A 19,804-nucleotide genomic window follows, 5' to 3' on the forward strand; every position below is an offset into this window, starting at 1 on the left:
TCCCAATGGAGACCATTCCACTGTTGAACAGCTCTTACTGTCAGAAAGAGTTTCCTGATGTTTATTTGCAATCTCCTTTCTTATAACGTGAATCCATTGGTTTGAGTCCTACCCTCCAGAGCAGGAAAAAACAAGTTTGCTCCATCTTCCACGTGACAGCCCTTTAGATATTTTGAAGATGGCTTTCATATCTCCTCTTAGTCTCCTCTTTTCCAGACTAAACATACCCAGCTCCTTCAACCATTCCTCATAAGGCTTGGTTTCCAGACCCTTGATCATTTTGGTCTCCCTCCTGTGCAGCACATTCCATCCAGACTAGTGCCTAAAAACTCCAGCCACAGATGAAACAAGTTCAAGTAGGTGCAGCAGCCCAGTCATTGCATTGCTAGCTGCATTTTTAGAAGATGAAGACGACAGTGAAAGCAACAAATGAGTATCAGAAACAACAACAAAACCACGGAGACAGACCTGCCAGTTGACATCTTGATCTAAACCCCAGCCGCATCTGTTTCTGTGGCTGTTCAACAGCTGGGCAAATAAACGAAGGCACACTGTCATGATGAGATCCTGTCATCCGAGGAATTTAGGAATAATATAACCTATGAAATTTGCACAAGGCAAACTCCAGCATTGGGCTTATTCTCAAGAGCGTCTTTGCAAATGGCGGGGACCAGAAAAATTCTGCCCACAGTGTAAGCTTCCAGCTCAAGGCAAATAGTGTGCGCAAACTGTCATGTGCAGGATCTGGCCTTTGGCATGCATTCAGAAATGTCATTCTTTCAACAAAGCGTACTGAGAGACAATAAGGTGAATCTTCCCCAATTTCCCCAATCTTCCCCAATTTCCATGTTCACTGCCTGGTAACATGAAGACTAAATTCAGGATGTAACAGATAGGTACAATTTCCTGGAACAGACAGGTGGGAAGCCCGGTACTTCTCACCTTTACGTATAGATGCTATAGGTTGCTGCAGTTGTTATTCAGTGCCATCTGCATGGCATTTTACAGGATTTCATAAGCCACCAAGGGACTCACAGTATAAAAACAACAAGGAGTAACAGCATTGGATCCAGTGGAAATGTCAACAGAAGGGGGAGTTGACTTTCCTGACCCAGGGATGGAGGAGAAATTTTATTCAGTTTGCATTTAAAGGTGAACTTAACTAATTTGCACTTTCTGGAACAATGCACAAACCAAAACACAGCCATCCTTCATAATTCACACTTCTCCAAATTTTGCAAAGTGGTTCTCCAGCCACGTAATGTGTACAAAAATACATATGCTGTGCACAGGTGCATACAAATGCACATATTAGTAAGAATAACATGCAAAAATGCATTATATTAGAGTAAATTGCTTGGCAAAAAATGTATACATTTGGAGAAATTCACAGTGAAGTGCTGGTGAATTTTCATAAGGTGATTTTTGGGAGGCGGGTTGCAAACCTTTGTGAACATGTGGCGAACTGAATTTGAGACTGGAAAAATGAGAAACTGCAAGAAAGCAGAATGGACCTATTTGCACATCCCTACCTGACCCCTCCTCTCTCAGCAGTCCCTGGTGCGCCACAAAAAGCTTCTCCAAAGAATCAGGGGACCCTGTTAAATGAGATGAGTTGTGGCACAGGAGGCTGTGGGGGAAGGGGAGACCCCTAAAACCCAGCAAAGAGACCTTCTGGGAACAGACCTCCCTTTCATGGAAGGTGCCGTCACCCGAACTTCAGTTATTCCCTCTCAGTTCTCTCATGCTGCTGATAGCGAAGTCCCAGGTTTTGTAATTCCAACAGCCACAGCCACCCTATTCAGCAAGAAAGGCTTCTCATAGGCTCAGCAGCAGACCACAGGAAGGAGGGGTTCACATTCTGACACCACCATCCCTTTGGGTGGTAATTTCTCTGAATCCAACCTTTGATTTTAAAAAGTTGCAGAGCTCTTTTCAAACTCTGTTGAATATCAGAATGCTAACATTGCATTCCCTTTCTATCTACTTTACCAATATTAGCAAACAGATGGGTTCCTGTTCTTTGTTTCTCTCCATGCCTCCTCACAGCCCTAGGCTACTTTTAAAATGTTTTTTTTATTTATTTAAAGTACTACTAGATGAACTTTAAAATGTTTTCTGTTCCAATACAGCAATTCCAGAAGCATTAATAATTTGCTGAAGAGAACACAATGTAAGTTGATGTACGTTTTACTTCATACTTTATGCTTTCTAATCATTTTGAGAATTCTTCCCACAAGATACCCTCAAGCTCTTGGACAAAGGAACAAGTTACCTTGTAGAGTTTTAGAGCTGCTGTCTCTGGAGTATGTTAAGAACCATCAAGAACCATCACATGGTTTATGTAATTTAGATACAGTGGAGAACAGCCTTTTCAAACTCTACTATCCAGTGTCTTGAGTCGAAAATTGTGGTATTGACCACAATGCCCCCCTAGGTGCCCTCCTAAAATGGTGCTGGTTTGTGGTTCAGATAAATAAAATATTCCATTTATAATCAATCCACTTAATTACAACTGCTTTATATAAGTGCTATTTGTCTTCTTTGGCCTGGTTGAGACATGAGGCTGAGCCAAATCATGGCTATGCATGAACACAGAATGTGTGGCTACTCACAGAAAAAATCATGATCGTTTCACTCCTCCCCTGGTCCTGCTGCTGCCACACAACCCAGAACTAAACCATGGTTCGGCTTTGCATTGTCCAAACTCAGGCTTTTTTTTTTAAAAAAAATCATCTTTATCAATTTAAATTACACACTTGTACAAAGAATTTACAATCTCATACTACAAAAAGAAAATTAAAGAAAAAATAATTAAGAAAAAAGAAAAGAAGAAAATACAGAAAGAAGAAAGAAGAAAAAGCAAATTTACGTACATAAAAAAACCTTAATTTTCCTAATTAATACTTAATTAAACACTTAAATAAAAAAGACTTCTGACAAAATGAGTCTTCCAATCATTCTCATTGTACTGTTTATACTGTCACTGTTTTTTCTGCACAGTTTTATATTCTTTAATATTGTTTCCGTCTGCTCCACAAACTCAGGCTCATAGTTTGTCTCGTTCTAGGCAAGCCATGATTTGTAGCAAGGAAATGTTACAGAGAGCAGTGGGGCTATCCTTCTATATGTTCAACTATGTAAAAATCAAAGCTGCCACATGGGATAAAATATGATATTCTGAGAATCACCTAGATGAGAACACATTCATGAATCAAAATTACTATATCTTTATGGAGAGAAAAAAGCAAAGCAGATAGTTATTTTATAAGGAACATCAAATATTGGTTCTATCTGATATCCTAACCTAATATCACCAACTCCCCTCTTCAACAGGAATGCTAACCACCAGCCTTTTAGGGTAAATAAGTAGCCTTCTCTTTCTCTCTCGTATCTCCTTGTTTCATATCTCTACAACTCTCTGACCCAGTTCGCACATAACACTAAACCAAAACACAGCTTAGCAGCAGGAATAAGGAAGGAGAACGGCAGCTGTGGTTGTCACTATAGGAATCTGCCCACTTGCTCATTCACACTAAACCATGGTTTGCCTTAGCAATATGTGCGAACTGGGATCCCAGACAATTCATGGACCTTTGGGGATTTGTTTGCTTTTTTGTACGGAGAAGCATTTGACCACGTGAGCCTAGGCTGCAGAAGGAAGTGGTACGGTCGAGATACAGATTTATCACCTCTGAAAGAACTAGGCCTGTGGGATCTCTTTTATCTTTGTGCAGGGATGTTATCCTATTTGCTTATCTTACAAGGATAATTAAAACTCTTACTCATGGACTCTTTCCCACAGATTAGAACAAACTCATGATTTCATACAACCCTATAAGAAGATCTTACATGCTAGCAACTGAGAGAGGTAATAGCCAGTTACAGCTTAGTCATTTCAGTGCCAGCAGTGGATGCGAGCTAAGTTAGTTCCAAAGTCTCCTTCTTCTGCTCCCTTGGGAGTTGCACATGCAACTCAGCTGAGATTTCATGGATAGGCACTTGGAGCACAAAGCAACTGAAAATGGCCTGCGTCACTTTGTCCTGGAAGAGCTAGCATGGAGGTGGAGTACAAGAACCATCTGTGCTTCAATCATTGATGGCATATGAACAGTGGAGCCAGGTGCTTCTTTCCTGATTGTTGTTAGCACCAGGCACAATCTAGCAGGACTTTTCCACTACTGTGATTTTGCATAGCTCATTTTAATGGTGTTTGTGAGATAGACGTTCTTGCGGGAATTGTGTTCATTTTATGCTAAGGGTAATAGCTACAGCCACAACCCAAGCCTCAGGATGTGTCTGATCTGAGAACCAAGTGAGAGGTTTTTAAATGTTGTGTTTTAAATGTTCCCCTTACATGGGGAAACAGTGCTGAAGTTACTTGTAGCTTTAGGGAAATGTTAGGCAATAACTTCCTGGGATGGTTTTTTATTTTAAAAACAAAACAACCCTATGCTTTTGCCAGCTAACTTTACAGACAACCACAATAAAAATATTAAATGGCAATTAGATTAACATGATTGAGGTTGGAAAGTAAGACCAGGCTTCTCATGGCAGTCGGTTTGCTACCTTGCTCCTTTCCAAAGGAACTATCAAAAAAATGAGAAGGTAATATTGTATGTGGATAATTTTCAATTGCTACAGAATTTCCTGGTTCTCCTTGCTTATCAGCAGATTGCCTATCTGGCTTCTCTTATCTCTGGCTCCATTGAAGTTCCCCTTTGAACCTAATGCTCAACAGAGGATCTACAATCTAGCATGGTTGTCTAGCCTCTGTTTAAAGTGAAGGAGAACTGACTACCCACAAGATGGTCTGTTCCAATGTGGAAGAGCTCTTACCATTAGGAAGTTTCTCCAAATAGTTGGCTGAAATAAACAAGTGCAAGCTGTGAGTGCATAAATATTGCACTGTTCTAGCAAATTCCCTAAAGTGTGTGCTATTCAATAACTGAATAATAATAAAAAACTAGTGCACTTTTTATCAGAAGCAATCTGAATGATGTTATGCTATTTGTATTGGGTGCTATCCTACTAACTCGTTCAGTCAGTGCAATTATTTTTGCTGGCGCGACAGAACCTCCTCCACTAGCCTCACTGCACATGCTCTGCACCTTCCTCAAATCTGTTCTGGGAAGTTGGGAGAAACCCAGAACAGGTGCACAGGGAGAGGAGGGTGTTATGTTGAGCAAGTGGGAAACTTCGAAAACTACTCATTGTCAGTGGTGTGAAGAAAGTGGTAATGTTTTCTCTCTTTCAGAATACTGTACTAGTAGTCAAGGTCACCCAATGAAAGTAAAATTCTGGACCAGCAAAAGGAAATAATTCTTTATGCAATTCATAATTAACTTACACAACTCACTACCACAATATAGGTTAGGCCTGGTGGCTTTAAAATGGGATTAGACAAATTCATTAGCTGCTATTAACCACAAGCTAAATGAAACCCACATGTTCAGAGGCAAGAAGCCTATAAATATCAAATGCTGAGGACAAACCACGGAGCCACAGTTTTTGTGTTCCACTTGTTGACTACCCTGAAGCATCTGTCTGCACAATGACAGAAACAAGATTCTGGACTAGGTGGGCTTTTGATCTGATCTTGTATTGCATATTTATGCATACAAAACACTGTCATATGGGTGGTGCATGGTTCCCATTTTCCTTTATATTTAGCAGCTCTATTGAAAATAGAAACCTCACACTGGGAAAGCAAGGCTAACAAAAGATTTCTGTCCATCAAGCTCCTTTAGAAATGCACACGCGTAAGAAAACAGTGAATACTATTTGAGGAGACATCTAAGTATAGAAGCTTGGCAAAATCCCAATGTTGTAATCTGTGCTTGGTAGCATTAATGGAATTGATTCTGTCAGCTTCTGGGAGTGGATTCTGTTCTCACTCAGTGGGTGACCATAAGCCATGATGTAGGCTTCAGCCTATACTCTATTCTGCAAACCTTGAGCCCATATTCTATCATGAATCCAAGAGAGTTGGAAAGAATTAACCTGAGAGATAGATCAGTTGGTAGAGCATGAGGCCCTTAATCTCAGGGATGGGGGGGGGGCGCTGAGCCTTATGTTGGGTGAAAGATTCCTGCATTGCAAGGGGTTGGATTAGATCAGGGGTGTCAAACGCAAATTCATCGGGGGCCGCATCAGCAGTTTGGTCACCCTCAAAAGGCCGGTTGTATCTATAGGACTCAATATGCGCTCAATATAAAAAAAAGTGGAGGTTTCCTGAATGCATGTAAAGTGGAGGTTTCCTGTGTAGAACGGCCGGCGCCGCTAGAGGCCAGAGGTTCTCTGGCTTGTAGGCTGCCGCGCATGCGCTGAAGAGGCGGCTTTCTTGTGTCAAAAAAAAAAGGGGAGAATAAAAGGTGAAGGCTGGCAGCCGCTGGTGGCTACACGGGCCACATGACGAGGTCTGGCGGGCCGGATTTGGCCCGCGGACCTTGTGTTTGACACCCGTGGATTAGATGATCCTTATTGTCCTTTCCCACTATACAATTCTATGAAAGGGGGAAATGGTAAGAGTGGAGTAGCCAGTGAGGAAATGTCTCAAATATCCAGCTAAAGCAAGCCATATTTTCTTTCTGAAGTTAACCAGTACACTAAGGAGGTTACAGAGCACAGGTCACAGCCAAATAAGGCTGAAAGAGTCCACTGGCTTCTCAGAGCAGAGAGCAGGTCCTTCTTACCCTTAGAAAAATCCTCTCTGCAGTTTAGGACTGAATCAGAGCATGTGCATATTGCTACATTTGCAATAAATAGTAATGTGGAGGCTGGCAAAGTAGGAAGTGAGATTAAAGAATCACAGGATTCTGTGACCCCAGAGTAAGAATCCGCAGTAACTTTTGATTTGGTCATGACCACTGTCTCCAAGCACTTTTGCAAGAGATGCTAAAAACATTTTTATTTTCTCTAATTGGCTATTTTTTCCATTTGTGAATATGAGAAAGGGCAATCATAAGCTCAGATGAGAGCCCCATTCCCATCTGAATGGCTGAAAGAGCATTTCCAGGTCTGTGAACAGATGTGGACTTAAAACACACACATATTGATTGATTGATTGATTGATTGATTGATTGACTGACTGACTGATTGATTGATTGATTGATTGATTGATTGCCACAAGGAAATTAGGATATAAGTGGTCTTCCTGTAGTGAAAAATGCTACACTGAAAAATGGTGTGTGTGTGTGTGTGTGAGAGAGAGAGAGAGAGTGAGTGAGAGAGAGAGAGAGAGAGAGAGAGAGAGACATAATTTAGTGTTTTTATTAGAACGTCAACATTTTAATGTGTATAACTTGGATCGGAATTAAAATTATAATCACAAAGGTTGTGATTAAACAGCTTAATGGAGCAAGCAAATGAAACTGCAAAGCACAAGAGGTTTTGAACCAGGCTGTGGCAACAAGGGTCAAGTCAAGCACCTTGCCCTTGATGCAACCATGGTAGCTTAACCAACAAGGGTAGGGCAGGGTGGGGGGAGCTGTTGACATGTTCCCTGCCAAGAGGGCACCTGGTCCTATAAACCTTTGGATTCCCAGAAGTGACAGGAGAGGAGGAGGAGCAGCAGCCAGAACAACTGCAGAGCAGACGGAACTTTTGCTGTATCTCCCTGCTCTGAATTTGCTGCTGCTATCTCTGCAATAGAGGAGAGCCATTGGGATCATCCCTGGAAAAGGACCCTCGCCATACTAATTTACAGCAGCCAGCCTTGACACCGAACCTCTGGGTGGAAAGTTAAATAATAAAAAAATACAAACCAGGAACATTGGGTGGGTGGGTGGGTGGGTGGGTGGAAGCTGGTGCTGACTCTTCCAAGTGAGGGATTCCTGGGCCAAGGAGAGGAATATCAGTGTTTGAGCTTTTATTTTTCTCTGCAAGAATATAGATTTGTTTTTTGTGCTGCCAATGCTGTTATCACTGTTATTGGGGAAGGGAAGGTTCGTGTGTGTGTGTGTGTGTGCACGCGCGCTATATGGATTGTAAACCTTATATATGGTTTTGTTTTTGTTTTTGTTAATCTATTTTACAAGGTATTTTTGTGTATGTTCTTCAGTGTAAGTTGCTTGGAGATCTGTTAGGTGATAAGAGGCTAATAAATTTAATAATTAATTATAATTAATTAAATTTCTAAACCACCTTCACCTGAGGACCCACGGGGCGCATTACAATATAAACAAACCAAAATACACAGCACAATACCAAACAAAAACAATAGCCTCCCAATAATTTAAAAGGCCATAGATTGTTTAATTGGCCAAGGGCTAATATTATTAATTCCACACTGGCTCCTCAACCTGAGGCTGTGTACACAATACCATTTACTTCAGCTCCAGTGCGCTCCCACCATTGGTGTTGTGTACACATGACAATAGCCACACTCCATAACTATTCTGCAGTCTCTTGAGAAATATTGCTAACTGATGTGTCTTCCCTCGTACCACCTCCTATCCGATTTGAAAACTTAAACTCATGAACTGAACAGTTAAGCTGAGGTGTGTACATTTCAGACAACCGCTGCACATGCGCAGACCATACCATATGTGTGGATGACAACTTCATGAATGGGAGTCCAGGGGGTTGCAGGTACAGGGAAATCCAACAGGTAATGTGCATCAGGTGACGACATCCTCTTTCTTTCTCTGGTATGTACAGCAACATGCCAACGCGACTTGAAACACAACAAAGTGTAACAACCTCGATGTGTTTTAAGTCGCTAATGTGGATACAGCCTGAGTAACTTGCTGCTTTGGTATGGAAAGGGCTACTTGCAGACTCCAAACTTATCAACCTAACTACTAGGTGATGTGACTGCTTACCACTTTCCAAACTCCTTTATCTACCTGGGTCACACTGCACAGTTAAAGCACACTTACTCCATTTTTAACAATCATGGAGAGTCCTGGGAACTGAGAATGTGAATTTATTTAAAGATAATTATGAGAAATGTTGGACAGAAATTAAGAAAGATTTAGAAATATGGTCGAATTTGAGACTTTCCTTGTTAGGCCGAATTGCTGTTATTAAGATGAATGTTTTGCCAAGAATGTTGTTTTTGTTTCAAACATTGCAGATTGTGGACAGAATGGACTGTTTCAAGAAGTGGCAGAAAGATATATCGAGATTTGTCTGGCAGGGCAAAAAGCCCAGAATAAAATTTAAGATATTAACTGATGCAAAAGAAAGAGGGGGGTTTGCCCTGCCGGACTTAAAACTGTACTATGAAGCAGCAGCTTTTTGCTGGCTGAAAGACTGGCTACTTCTTGAGAACACAGACATTTTGGATTTAGAAGGGTTCAATAATAGGTTTGGTTGGCATGCATATATATGGTATGACAAGGTAAAAATTCATAAAAGTTTCAAAAACCATATTGTTAGGAAAGCATTATACAATGTTTGGATTCGTTATAAAGATCTGTTGGAAAATAAAACCCCTAGGTGGTTGTCACCAATGGAGGCTAAGGAAGTTAAAAAACTTAATATGGAATCTAAATGGCCAAAATATTGGGAAATTATAGAACAAGAAGGTGGAAATGTGAAACTACATAGTTATGAGAAACTGAAGTCTAAAGTAAGAGATTGGCTTCATTATTACCAGATAAATGAAGTTTTTAAACAGGACAGGAAAATCGGTTTCCAGGTGGAAAAGTCAAAGTTGGAAACAGAACTGTTAGAACCCAATACTAAAAATTTGTCAAGAATGTACAATTTGCTGCTGAAATGGAATACACAGGATGAAACGGTTAAATCAGCTATGATTAAATGGGCACAGGACATTGGTCATGACATTATGTTTGCTGACTGGGAACAGTTATGGACCACCGGTATAAAGTTTACGGCATGTAATGCCTTAAGAGAGAATATTATGAAAATGATTTATAGGTGGTACATGACCCCAGTCAAGCTTGCAAAAATTTATCATTTGCCCAATAACAAATGCTGGAAATGTAATGAAACTGAAGGTACTTTCTATCACCTTTGGTGGACGTGCCCAAGGATTAAGGCCTTCTGGGAAATGATTTATAATGAAATTAAGAAGGTGCTTAAGTGTACCTTTCATAAGAAACCAGAGGCTTTTCTCCTGGGCATGGTAGGCCAATTGGTGTTAAAGAAAGATAGGACGTTTTTTATGTATGCTACAACAGCAGCAAGAGTCCTCTTAGCAAAGTATTGGAAGACACAAGAACTACCCACGCTGGAAGAGTGGCAGACGAAGGTGATTGACTATATGGGACTGGCAGAGATGACGGGCAGAATCCGTGACCAAGGGAAAGAGACGGTGGAAGAAGATTGGAAGAAATTTAAATTTTATCTTAAAAATTGTTGTAAAATTAGTGAGTGTTAAAATGTCATGGGTAAAGTATAGCAGATTTGCAGAGATAAATGATTGGACAAGAGGAAAGAAAAGGGTTATAGAAAGGAATTTAAGTAATTCAGATCAGGGGTTGCTGAAAAAGTTTAAAACAGGGATGCAGAAAAGGGAGGCATGGGGAAGTCGTTGAAATTGGGTACATGAAAAAATTCATGAAATTATACATGTTTATATGTTTGTTTGTTTGTGTTTGTTGTTTGTAATGTTTTTTAATATATGTTGAAAAGCCAATAAAAATTAAAAAAAAAAGAGAGTCCTGGGAACTGCAGCTTCTTAAAGGTACAGGGAACTATAGATCCGTGAGGTCAGTGCTCCTAGCATACTACAGTTTCCAGGATTCTTTGGGGAAAACTATGCCTGTTAAAGAGTGCTTTGAATGTATGGTGTAGATGTGGCTGGTCAGTATCTGCTGACCAGCTCTGCTAGTGATAAAAGCAATGTTTTGGTTTTTCCCTCTTTCTCTGTAAACATTATGTAAAGGTAAAGGTAAAGGGACCCCTGACCATTAGGTCCAGTCGTAGCTGACTCTGGGGTTGCAGTGCTCATCTCGCTTTATTGGCCATGGGAGTCATGTGGCCAGCATGACTAAGCCACTTCTGGCGAACCAGAGCAGAGCACAGAAATACCGTTTACCTTCCCCCTGGAGCGGTACCTATTTATCTACTTGCACTTTGACGTGCTTTCGAACTGCTAGGTTGGCAGAAGCAGGGACCAAGCAACGGAAGCTCACCCCGTCGCAGGGATTGGAACCGCCGACCTTCTGATCGGCAAGTCTTAGACTCTGTGGTTTAACCCACAATGCCACCCACGTCCCAAACATTATGTATATACCAGTAAAACTGGGCTATGCTAAATATAGTCATTTATAACACGGATCAAGGCATCACCAAACCAGAAGAAGATAGGTAACTTTTCAAAGTCACATATAATAATAATTTTTACTGCAATGCACTTTGTTGTCTCAACATCCAGGCATAAATAATAACTTATGCATTCACAAGGTATACCGTAAGTATCTACAGGAAAACCACTGTGAATGAGGACTTGAGCACTGTTTGTGTGATGGGAAAATTACCTTCCTGCCTGCTTAGGCACAGCCTTACGTTCTTGTGTCAGCTGTGTCTCTCAACAACTTTTGTGCTCATGAAAACCTTCTGACATGGCACAGTCTTCAGATCTGGCAAACCACTGCAGTTTTTGCACAGCAGAACTGAAATATACTTTTAAGCTCCCCATTTCTTACCTGGCTTTGTGCAGTTCATTTCTTCATGTGACTCATTATTTGATGCCATCAATCTTCTATTCCTCCATAACTCTGACAGGATATTTCTGTCGACTATAGTTGATTCTTGTTCTTGTCCTGCATAAAAAGACAAACACAGTATATTTGCACCGGCAAAAATAAAAATAAAAATGCTGCCCCTAGATAAATTTTCACTAGATCAGCCTTCCCCAATCTGGACTCCCATCAGCTTTCAGACAAAATGGTCAATGTTCAGGGAAGATGGGAGTTGTAGTCCAGCAACATCCGCTGGCTGCGTTCAGATAAAGGTTCTCTGTGACTAAAACAAAGCTTGGCATCTTCTGTTGGTAAACAACACATTATATAAGGGTTGATGCATACCGGAGAACAAGCTGTGCTAAGGGAAAAGAGCCATTTTGGTATAATGGTATGAGTACTGAACTCTGGCTGAGGAAATCTGTAATAATCCTGATTATAATGCAAGTCTGAAAAACCTAACATTATATATATCTAATGTTCAAAACAGGGGACATGAAACTGAGGCCAGCAATCAGCAATCCCACTAAAAGCAAGCCAAGCCACACAGAACAAGCATTAAGAGCTCTGCAAGACCAAACGAAAGGCGTACGTGGTCCATTCTCTTTTCACAGTGGCCTAGCTATGGGAAGCCTGCAAAGAGTATGTGCATGCAACACCACTCTCCCCATTTATGTTCCCCAGCAACTGGTATTCAGAGGCATATTGCCTCTGAATCAGGTGAAACCATCAAGGCATGGATAGCCTTGTCCTCCATGAATGGTGGCCTGTGGAAGTTCTACACACCAAAACACATATGAACGGAGAGAAAATGGATTTTCAGTTCCAACCAGGAAAGGCAGTTCAAACACAGGTCATTTTACACAATAAGCACTGTGTGGAAATCCCTTTTCAACAATTATTCGATCAGGAAAGAGAAGGGTTCATTGGAAGACACGGAGTTACCAATTCTTTGCAGACTGTAAAGTGGATATGGTTCATATACCAGATAAGATTTAAAGTTTATCATTCTTTGAACTAAATGCACCATATAAGTTATTTAGATTGCAAACACACCAGGTTGTCCCAGAGTAGATTACCTGCAATAACCTTATCATGATCACTTGGTGCTCCAATCTTAGATAACTATGCAAATGTCTGACAGTGAATAAAAAAGAAGTTTGCGTTGCAAGTACAGTAATATCAGATTGAAAGAGAAAATAAATGAACTGAAAGAGAAAATCGACTTGGAAATATGCCCCTTGGCAAATGGCACAACTGACAACAGTGGTCTCGAAGCAGTTTTCTTGGCCAGCCGCATGAATTTAGACTTGCCACTTTTCTTATAAATGTATACATTAGCAAGATTGGCCCCTCTAGCCCAGCTTCCTGTTCTCACAGTGGCCAACCAGCAACTGGTACTCAAAAGCATTCAGTACTGCCTCCAACAGTGGATGAAAAACATATTATCCATCACAGCTAGTAGCCACTGGTCACCTAACCCTTCATGAATTTTTCCAACCTTCTTCCAAAGCCATCCAAATTGGTGGCCATCACTGTCTCCTGCAAGAAGCCAATTCCGTAGTTTAACTACGTACTGTGTGAAAAAATACATTCTTCCAACACTGCACTACCCAAAAAGTCTCAGCTTCCCTCATTCAAACTGTACCCGAAAAACCAAACATGAAGAACTTTGTTTCCCCCCCCCTTTTTATAACAGCCTAGAAAAATGCATTTGCTATTAATGCCATGACAGCCCCATCAAACCACCTCTTCCACTGTTAAAATATTACATCTGCCTTCATTCTCTCTTTCTTCAGCAACAATATGGGCTTGGTCCTTAGGTACTAGATATGTTTTTGTATCATCGTCCTTCTGGGGGCTTGCAGATTCTCAGGGGGCAAAGGTTTATTACATTACGACTGGTACAGAAGGAAGATTCACAATTAAACGTATCGTTCAAGTGACCTTCTTTCCAATAAGGAAACTGTGGGCCCAATAAAATATGAAATGCTCCAACAGACCATAGAGTTAAAGGCTCTAAACCAGCACTCCCCCTGTGTTTGCATAAGGTTGTCCTTTATTCAGAAGTTTTTGCTAGTGCAGAATTTGCAGGTTTGCTTTCTTCCTGAAAGGGAGGGGGAGGAATACAAACACCAGCATCTGTGCTCCCTCCCTCTAATACTCTCTTTAAAAAAAACAACCCTATAGTTTATTCAAGTTCTCATATTATTACAATAGAACAGAATGCTCCTTCCGCTCCTCCTCGTTCATTAAAGTATTTTCATGCCTGGTATTCAGTTGCTCAGAGCCCACCCCGCCAACTAGACTTGGACAAAAACACTGTGAAACAAGAAGGAGCTATCACCTTCCTTCAGGTATCTTAACATTTGCACAAGTACACTTTTTTTTTAAAGGAGGGGAGCGAAATACCCCAAAAAAACCAAGCCCAATGTAGACAGAGCATGCTCAGTGTTCAGCAGAAGCCACAGAATGTTAAGAGTTAGCTGGATGCAAACAGAAATCTCTGAGTGGCCAACTTGAGCCTCTCCCAATTTATATATTCTGAAAGAAAGCATGGCTGGTTGCTGGAAAACTGAATAGGAGCACTCCTGTAAGAGACCAAAGGCAAAATGCAACATTTTGTTTTCCGGTTCCACTTTATTTATTTATTTAAAAATTATATACTGCTTAATTGTAAGTAAAACCGCTTGTGACTCATTATTATTCAAGATTAACTGAAGACTGATTCTAACTTCTTTCCATTGTTTTGACCCTGCCTACTTAGAAGCAAGTCAAATCACAGATTTGCAGAGTTGGAAGGAACTACGAGGCTCATCTAAGTCCAACCTCCTGCAATGCTTTCTTTCACTCAATGTGAGGCTCAAACCCACGACCCTGGGATTAAGAGTCTCACGTTTTACGCAACTGAGCTACTCCCAGGTAAATGGGGTTAGGGGTACAGCTTTAGGCATTTAACCAACCTCCTCCTTGTTGTCCCATCAGAAAATGTCTAAAGCCACTCAACAGTGCCCTCTTAACAAAACCATATGTTCTCCAAAGTACCGTAGAACAGCAAGAGAATGCATAGGAAAGTCCATAGTGATTGCCATGTGAGTGGAGAAGTTGTGTACCTTGCTACTGAAATTCCCTTTGTCTGGAGACAAACAAAAGCCAAACAATTTCTGGAATTATTTACAGTCCACCCTTAAAGTTTAGGGGCATGGCCAGATGGGGTTTTAGCAAAGTGTTTTGATCAAATAGCTACAAAAACTGGATACTTATCCTACTGATACCTGTCTCTGCCTTGTATTCCTAGGGATGGCATAGTGCAGGAATACTTATATATGAAGCACTAATAATACATTACATTCAAATAGCATATTTTGGTGTCCAAAATGCTTTATGCACATATCTCAGTAAGCCTTGCAACAACCTTGTAAGGTTGATCAGTGTTATCATGTACACACATCCATAATAATAATAATAATAATAATAATAGGCTTGAAAGAATAATGGAAGGACCTAAGGCAAGGGACCATAGGTCAACAAGTAGAGCACCTATTCTGCAGGCAGTCCCCAAGTTGAGTCCCTGGCATCTCCAGCTAAGAAGATCAGATGGCAATGTGACATGAAAAACCTCTGCCTGATGCCCTGGGGAGCCACTACTCATCAACGTAGGCAATACTGCACCACAATGACAAACAAGTCTTTATTTTGTCAGGCAGCTTTCTAAGTATCTTGAGAGTTTGTGGCAGAGGTAAAATTTGAACCTATGACTAACTCCTTAAGGCAACAAGGCAGGGCAGATTGCAGGGAACTAAAGCTGGCAAAAGGTAGGAAGGGATCTGCAGAGAAGAGGTCTGAGAAAACTGGACAAAACCTTCAGACAATGACATCTTTATGTTACCCTTAATCTTAATTTTCACTGTGCGTGTTGCCTTTCGGTTACGCTACTGAGAACTGAAAGGTGTTTTTTTTCAAAGCAGAATTTGGTATATGGCTTCGCTTGCTTGAACGTAAGAGGAGCCCTGATGGATCAGGCAAAAGGCGCCTCTACTCCATTCCCAAAGCAGGCAAACAGATGCCTATGGGAAGCCTGCAACAGGAGATACGTGCAACAGTGCTCTTCTACCTTGTGATTCCCAGCAACTCGTATTCACAGGCATGCTGCCTCCAACCACTGTTGGAACGACCTAGCCGTCATTCTGCATCCTCCATAATGAGTGGGGTCACTTGCACGTGTGACCTGCCAGAGGGCTGTTGGGTTTGCCTTCTGTTTGAACACCCTCTGCCCTTTGCTTGTTAAGGTGACCCAGTAATGATCTATGGCCCGGGAGAGGACCCAAAATCCAGAAGTTGCCTTTTCGTTTGATTCGGGGACTTTCTGGTTTAGAGCTCACCCTGACGTAGCACAATCCTATGCATGTTCACTTGAAATTAAGTCCTACTAACTTCAGTTACTCCAGCTAAGAGTGTATATGATGCCCCATCCTTGGCCGCGAAGCTGTGCCAGCTTTTAACAGGGGAAGCCACAGAAGGAATATTTGTCTTTCCCAATGGCCGCGCACGTCTACTTCCTGGTGTGGCTTTTGATGCTCTACTTCCCCAGCACCTGCTGTTAGCATCAGGATAAGTAGCACAGCCGCGGCTAAGCTAAGGAGGCCTGCCAACACATGGCCTCACAGGTCATTCCTTTAATAACTACCTGGGCCCTGGCAGACTAATGTTTGGAACAGCCTGCTTTTCTGGCAACAAAGGGAGGAGCCACCGCACCTGCCAAACTGCCTCTCTCATTAAAGGAACAGGAGTCCCATTGGTGGGGGAAGGGGAGGAAGTAGTGCTACAGCAAAGGTGGTGAGATGTCCATTTATTTAAGAGCCTATTGTATTTCTGTAGTTCGGGAACACCTGCTTTCTGATTTGACCCTGCTTTGTCAAACTCTACAGAACAGAGAGCAAAATTCCTTGGTTCCTTCCCCCACCTCCACTCCATCCCCATGTTGATCTGGCAACCCTTGTTCTAATCTGCCCATTTTGGAATTACTGTTCTAAGCCTACAGCAAGCAGCACAGCAGGCAAACAGAAAATATTTCAGCGGGGGTTTTTTGCACCAACTCAGCTTGCAAGGCAGGAATGAAGCACATTAGATCGGCGGCAGCATTTTCCAGCAAATTCTCTCTTTCTCTTTCTCTACTGAAAGTTGTCAGTTGGGGCTGTAGCTTTTATGCAACGTATAATAAATGGGACACAAAGTCACCAGGTTACTATTGCTGAGACATTGTGCACTGCTATATGGGATCTCTTCCTCATCAGGTTTGTTCTGTTCTTCCTACATTTCCGAACTAATACTTAGCCACAGTCATTCGCACATTATATTTAGTAGTCATGAAAAAATCACTCCTATAATGGGATCCCACGTCCCAGGGAAATATAATGTTCTGTTTCAGAAATGTTCCATCTACTCATCATCTCCAGATCTGACTCTGGAATTCACAGGTATGGAATCAGTTTGAATGCACAAGTCACAGGACTGTTGCAAAACTGAGTGTACATGAATTTATACGGATATGCTGTTGTTTTTTCCTAGATGGAAGTTTGTTCCTCTATGAAAAAAATGTACACAAATCCGCCTTGTATTGCTGGTAGCCAATCCTTAACCGTTTCCTCAAATATTCAGGAGTAATCTCACCCTTATAAACCTATAAGCATGAAGCATTATCCCATGGGTGACAAAGGATGCAATCCTAAACACACTTGCTCATCGAATCTTCTGAGTAAGCATAGCATAGGATTTCACCGCAAGCAGGACCTGAGAACTGCCTGACACTTCACTATTCCTACTGGCAGAAGATTCAGGACAAAAGGGGGGGGAGCACTTCTTCACACAATAGTGTAATTCACTTGTGGAACTCATTGCCACAAGATGTACTAGTGACATCCATTAGCTTCAACGGCTTTAGAGCAGGGGGAGATGGCAAATTCACTGAAGATAACGCTGAGAATGACCCTAGTTAGATCGGCTGTACAGAACCACCAGCTTCCAGAGGCACTTTTGCTTTTGACTATTACCAGTTGCCTCCACATCTCACTTGCGGGCTTCCCAGGTGAATCCAGCTTGTTGCTCCTGTAGGAAACATGGCCCTTTGCTTTGATCCCACTGCATACACACCGTACATTGAAAGCCCCTAAGAATCCCGGGAAGTGTGGTGGTATGAAGGTCAATCTACAATTCCCAGGACTCTTGGGAAATGTCTGGGGGTACACAGGATCGCCCAGGTGTGCATGCATGCCCGGTGCCGCAACAGCTGTTGCGCTGGCAGGGAAAGCATCCTGGCCAGATTTGGGGAGGGGGAGATAAAGGACACAGGCAGCTGCTACCTTCTGTTTCTGCCAGCTCAGCCTCTAGCCACCCACCCACCAGGGGTGCCAACTTGAATAAAATACTGGGGGGGGGGGAGGTAAACCCCTCCCCGCATAATTGACCACATGATGTGATGCATGGACACAATTTGAATGGCAATGACCATCAACTTTGGGGTGCCCGCCCCTCTCAAATATTTCATTGGGGGAAAGGAAGGGACCCTGGCCCCTAGGGGTCACCCACCCACCCTTCCCAACCCATCCCCTCTGGCCAGCCACCTACCTAGCTTAGACAGCAGGGTGGACATGCCCCAAACGAAGAATAGGATCGCGCAGATGAATCCGACCTGCTGCAGGAGCATCTCCCGCCGCTTGCGAACTTTCCTCAGCTTGAAGAGGGGCGCCTTCGGCGGGCCGCTCGGCTGCACTTCCAGCCCCATGGCGACCCCGGGGGCTCGCTGCACAGGATGGGGAGGCCCTGCGGGTCAAGAGGAGGCAGCCTCCTTCTCCCCCCACCCCTCCGCGCCTTCGCGAGCGGGGCTCACTTGCGGGGGGTCCCCGCGAAGGGCTCCATCCCCACGGCCAAGAGCCGGGTGCGCATCAACAGGGAGTCACAGGACGGGGGGCGGGGGGGGGAGCGGTCCGGTGCGCAGCAAGGCAAAGCCTCCTCCGCAGCTTGCAGGTGGGGAGTTCGGGGTGGCTTCGCGAGCTCTGCTCAGGAGCCCGTCGTCGCCCCACGGCAGGCCTGGCGCCGGAGGCAAAAAAAATATTAAAAGATCCAGGCAAGAAATCACCGCCGGCGATGGAGAAGCAGTTGCAGCAGCAGCAGCAGCATCCAGCAGCTTCCCTCCACAGCGGTGGCGGGAGCCGAAAGTGCCCTTGAAAAACCCCAGGCAAGCGCCGCTTCAGGACAGAGAGCGATCAGGACCGCAGCAGCGCAGCTCCTCGCAGCATCCCGCTGGAAAGTTTGAGAGCCCCCTTCCTTCCCTCGCCAGCGGCTTGCGAAGCATCAGCGGCGGCGGCGGCGGCGACTCTCCTCCGCCTCCTCTTCATGAGGCTCCACATCCCTCTGGCGGCTCGGAGTTGTTGGGCTCCCGGGCGCACCAGCCACGCGCTCTCCTCCCCCTGCCTTTTTCTCCGGGCGAGGAGCCACCAGCAAGGGGCAAGTTCCTGCGCTGGCTGGCTGGCCGGCTGGCTTGCAACGCCTCCTGGTCCTCCTCCTTATCCCGCTCGCGGGCAACTTTCTCTCCCTCAGAAGCACCTCAGCGCTTCCCTCAACCCGCGCAAAGCCACCCCCCACATACACACACTCACTCGCCCGCGCAACCAACGCGCATGCGCCTCCTCTCCGGGCACCACAGGGTCCCCTCTGCGCCTCGCGCTGACGGTCACCTGCAGAACTGTTTGTGCATTTTCCCGCGCTCGGTTCTTCGCGGTGGGCGGGGGGAGAGAAGGAGGAGCAGGAGGGGATTAACTGACCAAATTAATCTTTTCCCCTAAATGGCACAGGAATTATCTCTTCTCTATTTAGCGCTTGGCAAGTGCTGTGGGTTCGGGGATGAAGCGTGCAAGAGCATGTGCTTGCGCCGCTGAGCCCAGCCCTGTCACACTCAAGATCACACCCAAGTTGCTTCCCCCCCCCGCCCGCCTTTCCCCTTCCCTCAAGGTGGAATGAATTCCCTCAGCGATGAAGCCATGGGCGTAGCTAAGGCGGGGAGCAGCTGCCCCCTCAGATCAAGTAAAACAATAGAAATACTTCACTAACTGACCAGTCAAGACGATTCTGTCCACTGACAAAAGTCCTAA

General features: G+C 43.5%; 1 protein-coding gene across 2 annotated transcripts in view; it reads right to left on the reverse strand.

Annotated features, from left to right (window-relative positions):
- Positions 1–19,510, reverse strand: part of SLC24A4 (solute carrier family 24 member 4) — a 109,924-nt gene extending 90,414 nt beyond the window's left edge. The window contains exons 1-2 of one of the 2 annotated variants that reach the window (XM_053376520.1): positions 18,282–19,510; positions 11,622–11,732 (exon numbers count right to left, since the gene is read on the reverse strand). In XM_053376520.1, coding sequence (XP_053232495.1) covers positions 11,622–11,732; positions 18,282–18,438 — 268 coding nt within the window. In that variant the 5' untranslated portion in view covers positions 18,439–19,510. The remainder of the gene's footprint in view (positions 1–11,621; positions 11,733–18,281) is intronic. The other variant, XM_053376530.1, reaches the window with a different exon arrangement.
- Between the last annotated feature and the right edge of the window lie 294 nt (positions 19,511–19,804).

Source organism: Podarcis raffonei, chromosome 1 (genome assembly GCF_027172205.1).
Source record: "Podarcis raffonei isolate rPodRaf1 chromosome 1, rPodRaf1.pri, whole genome shotgun sequence".
Lineage (NCBI taxonomy): Eukaryota > Metazoa > Chordata > Lepidosauria > Squamata > Lacertidae > Podarcis > Podarcis raffonei.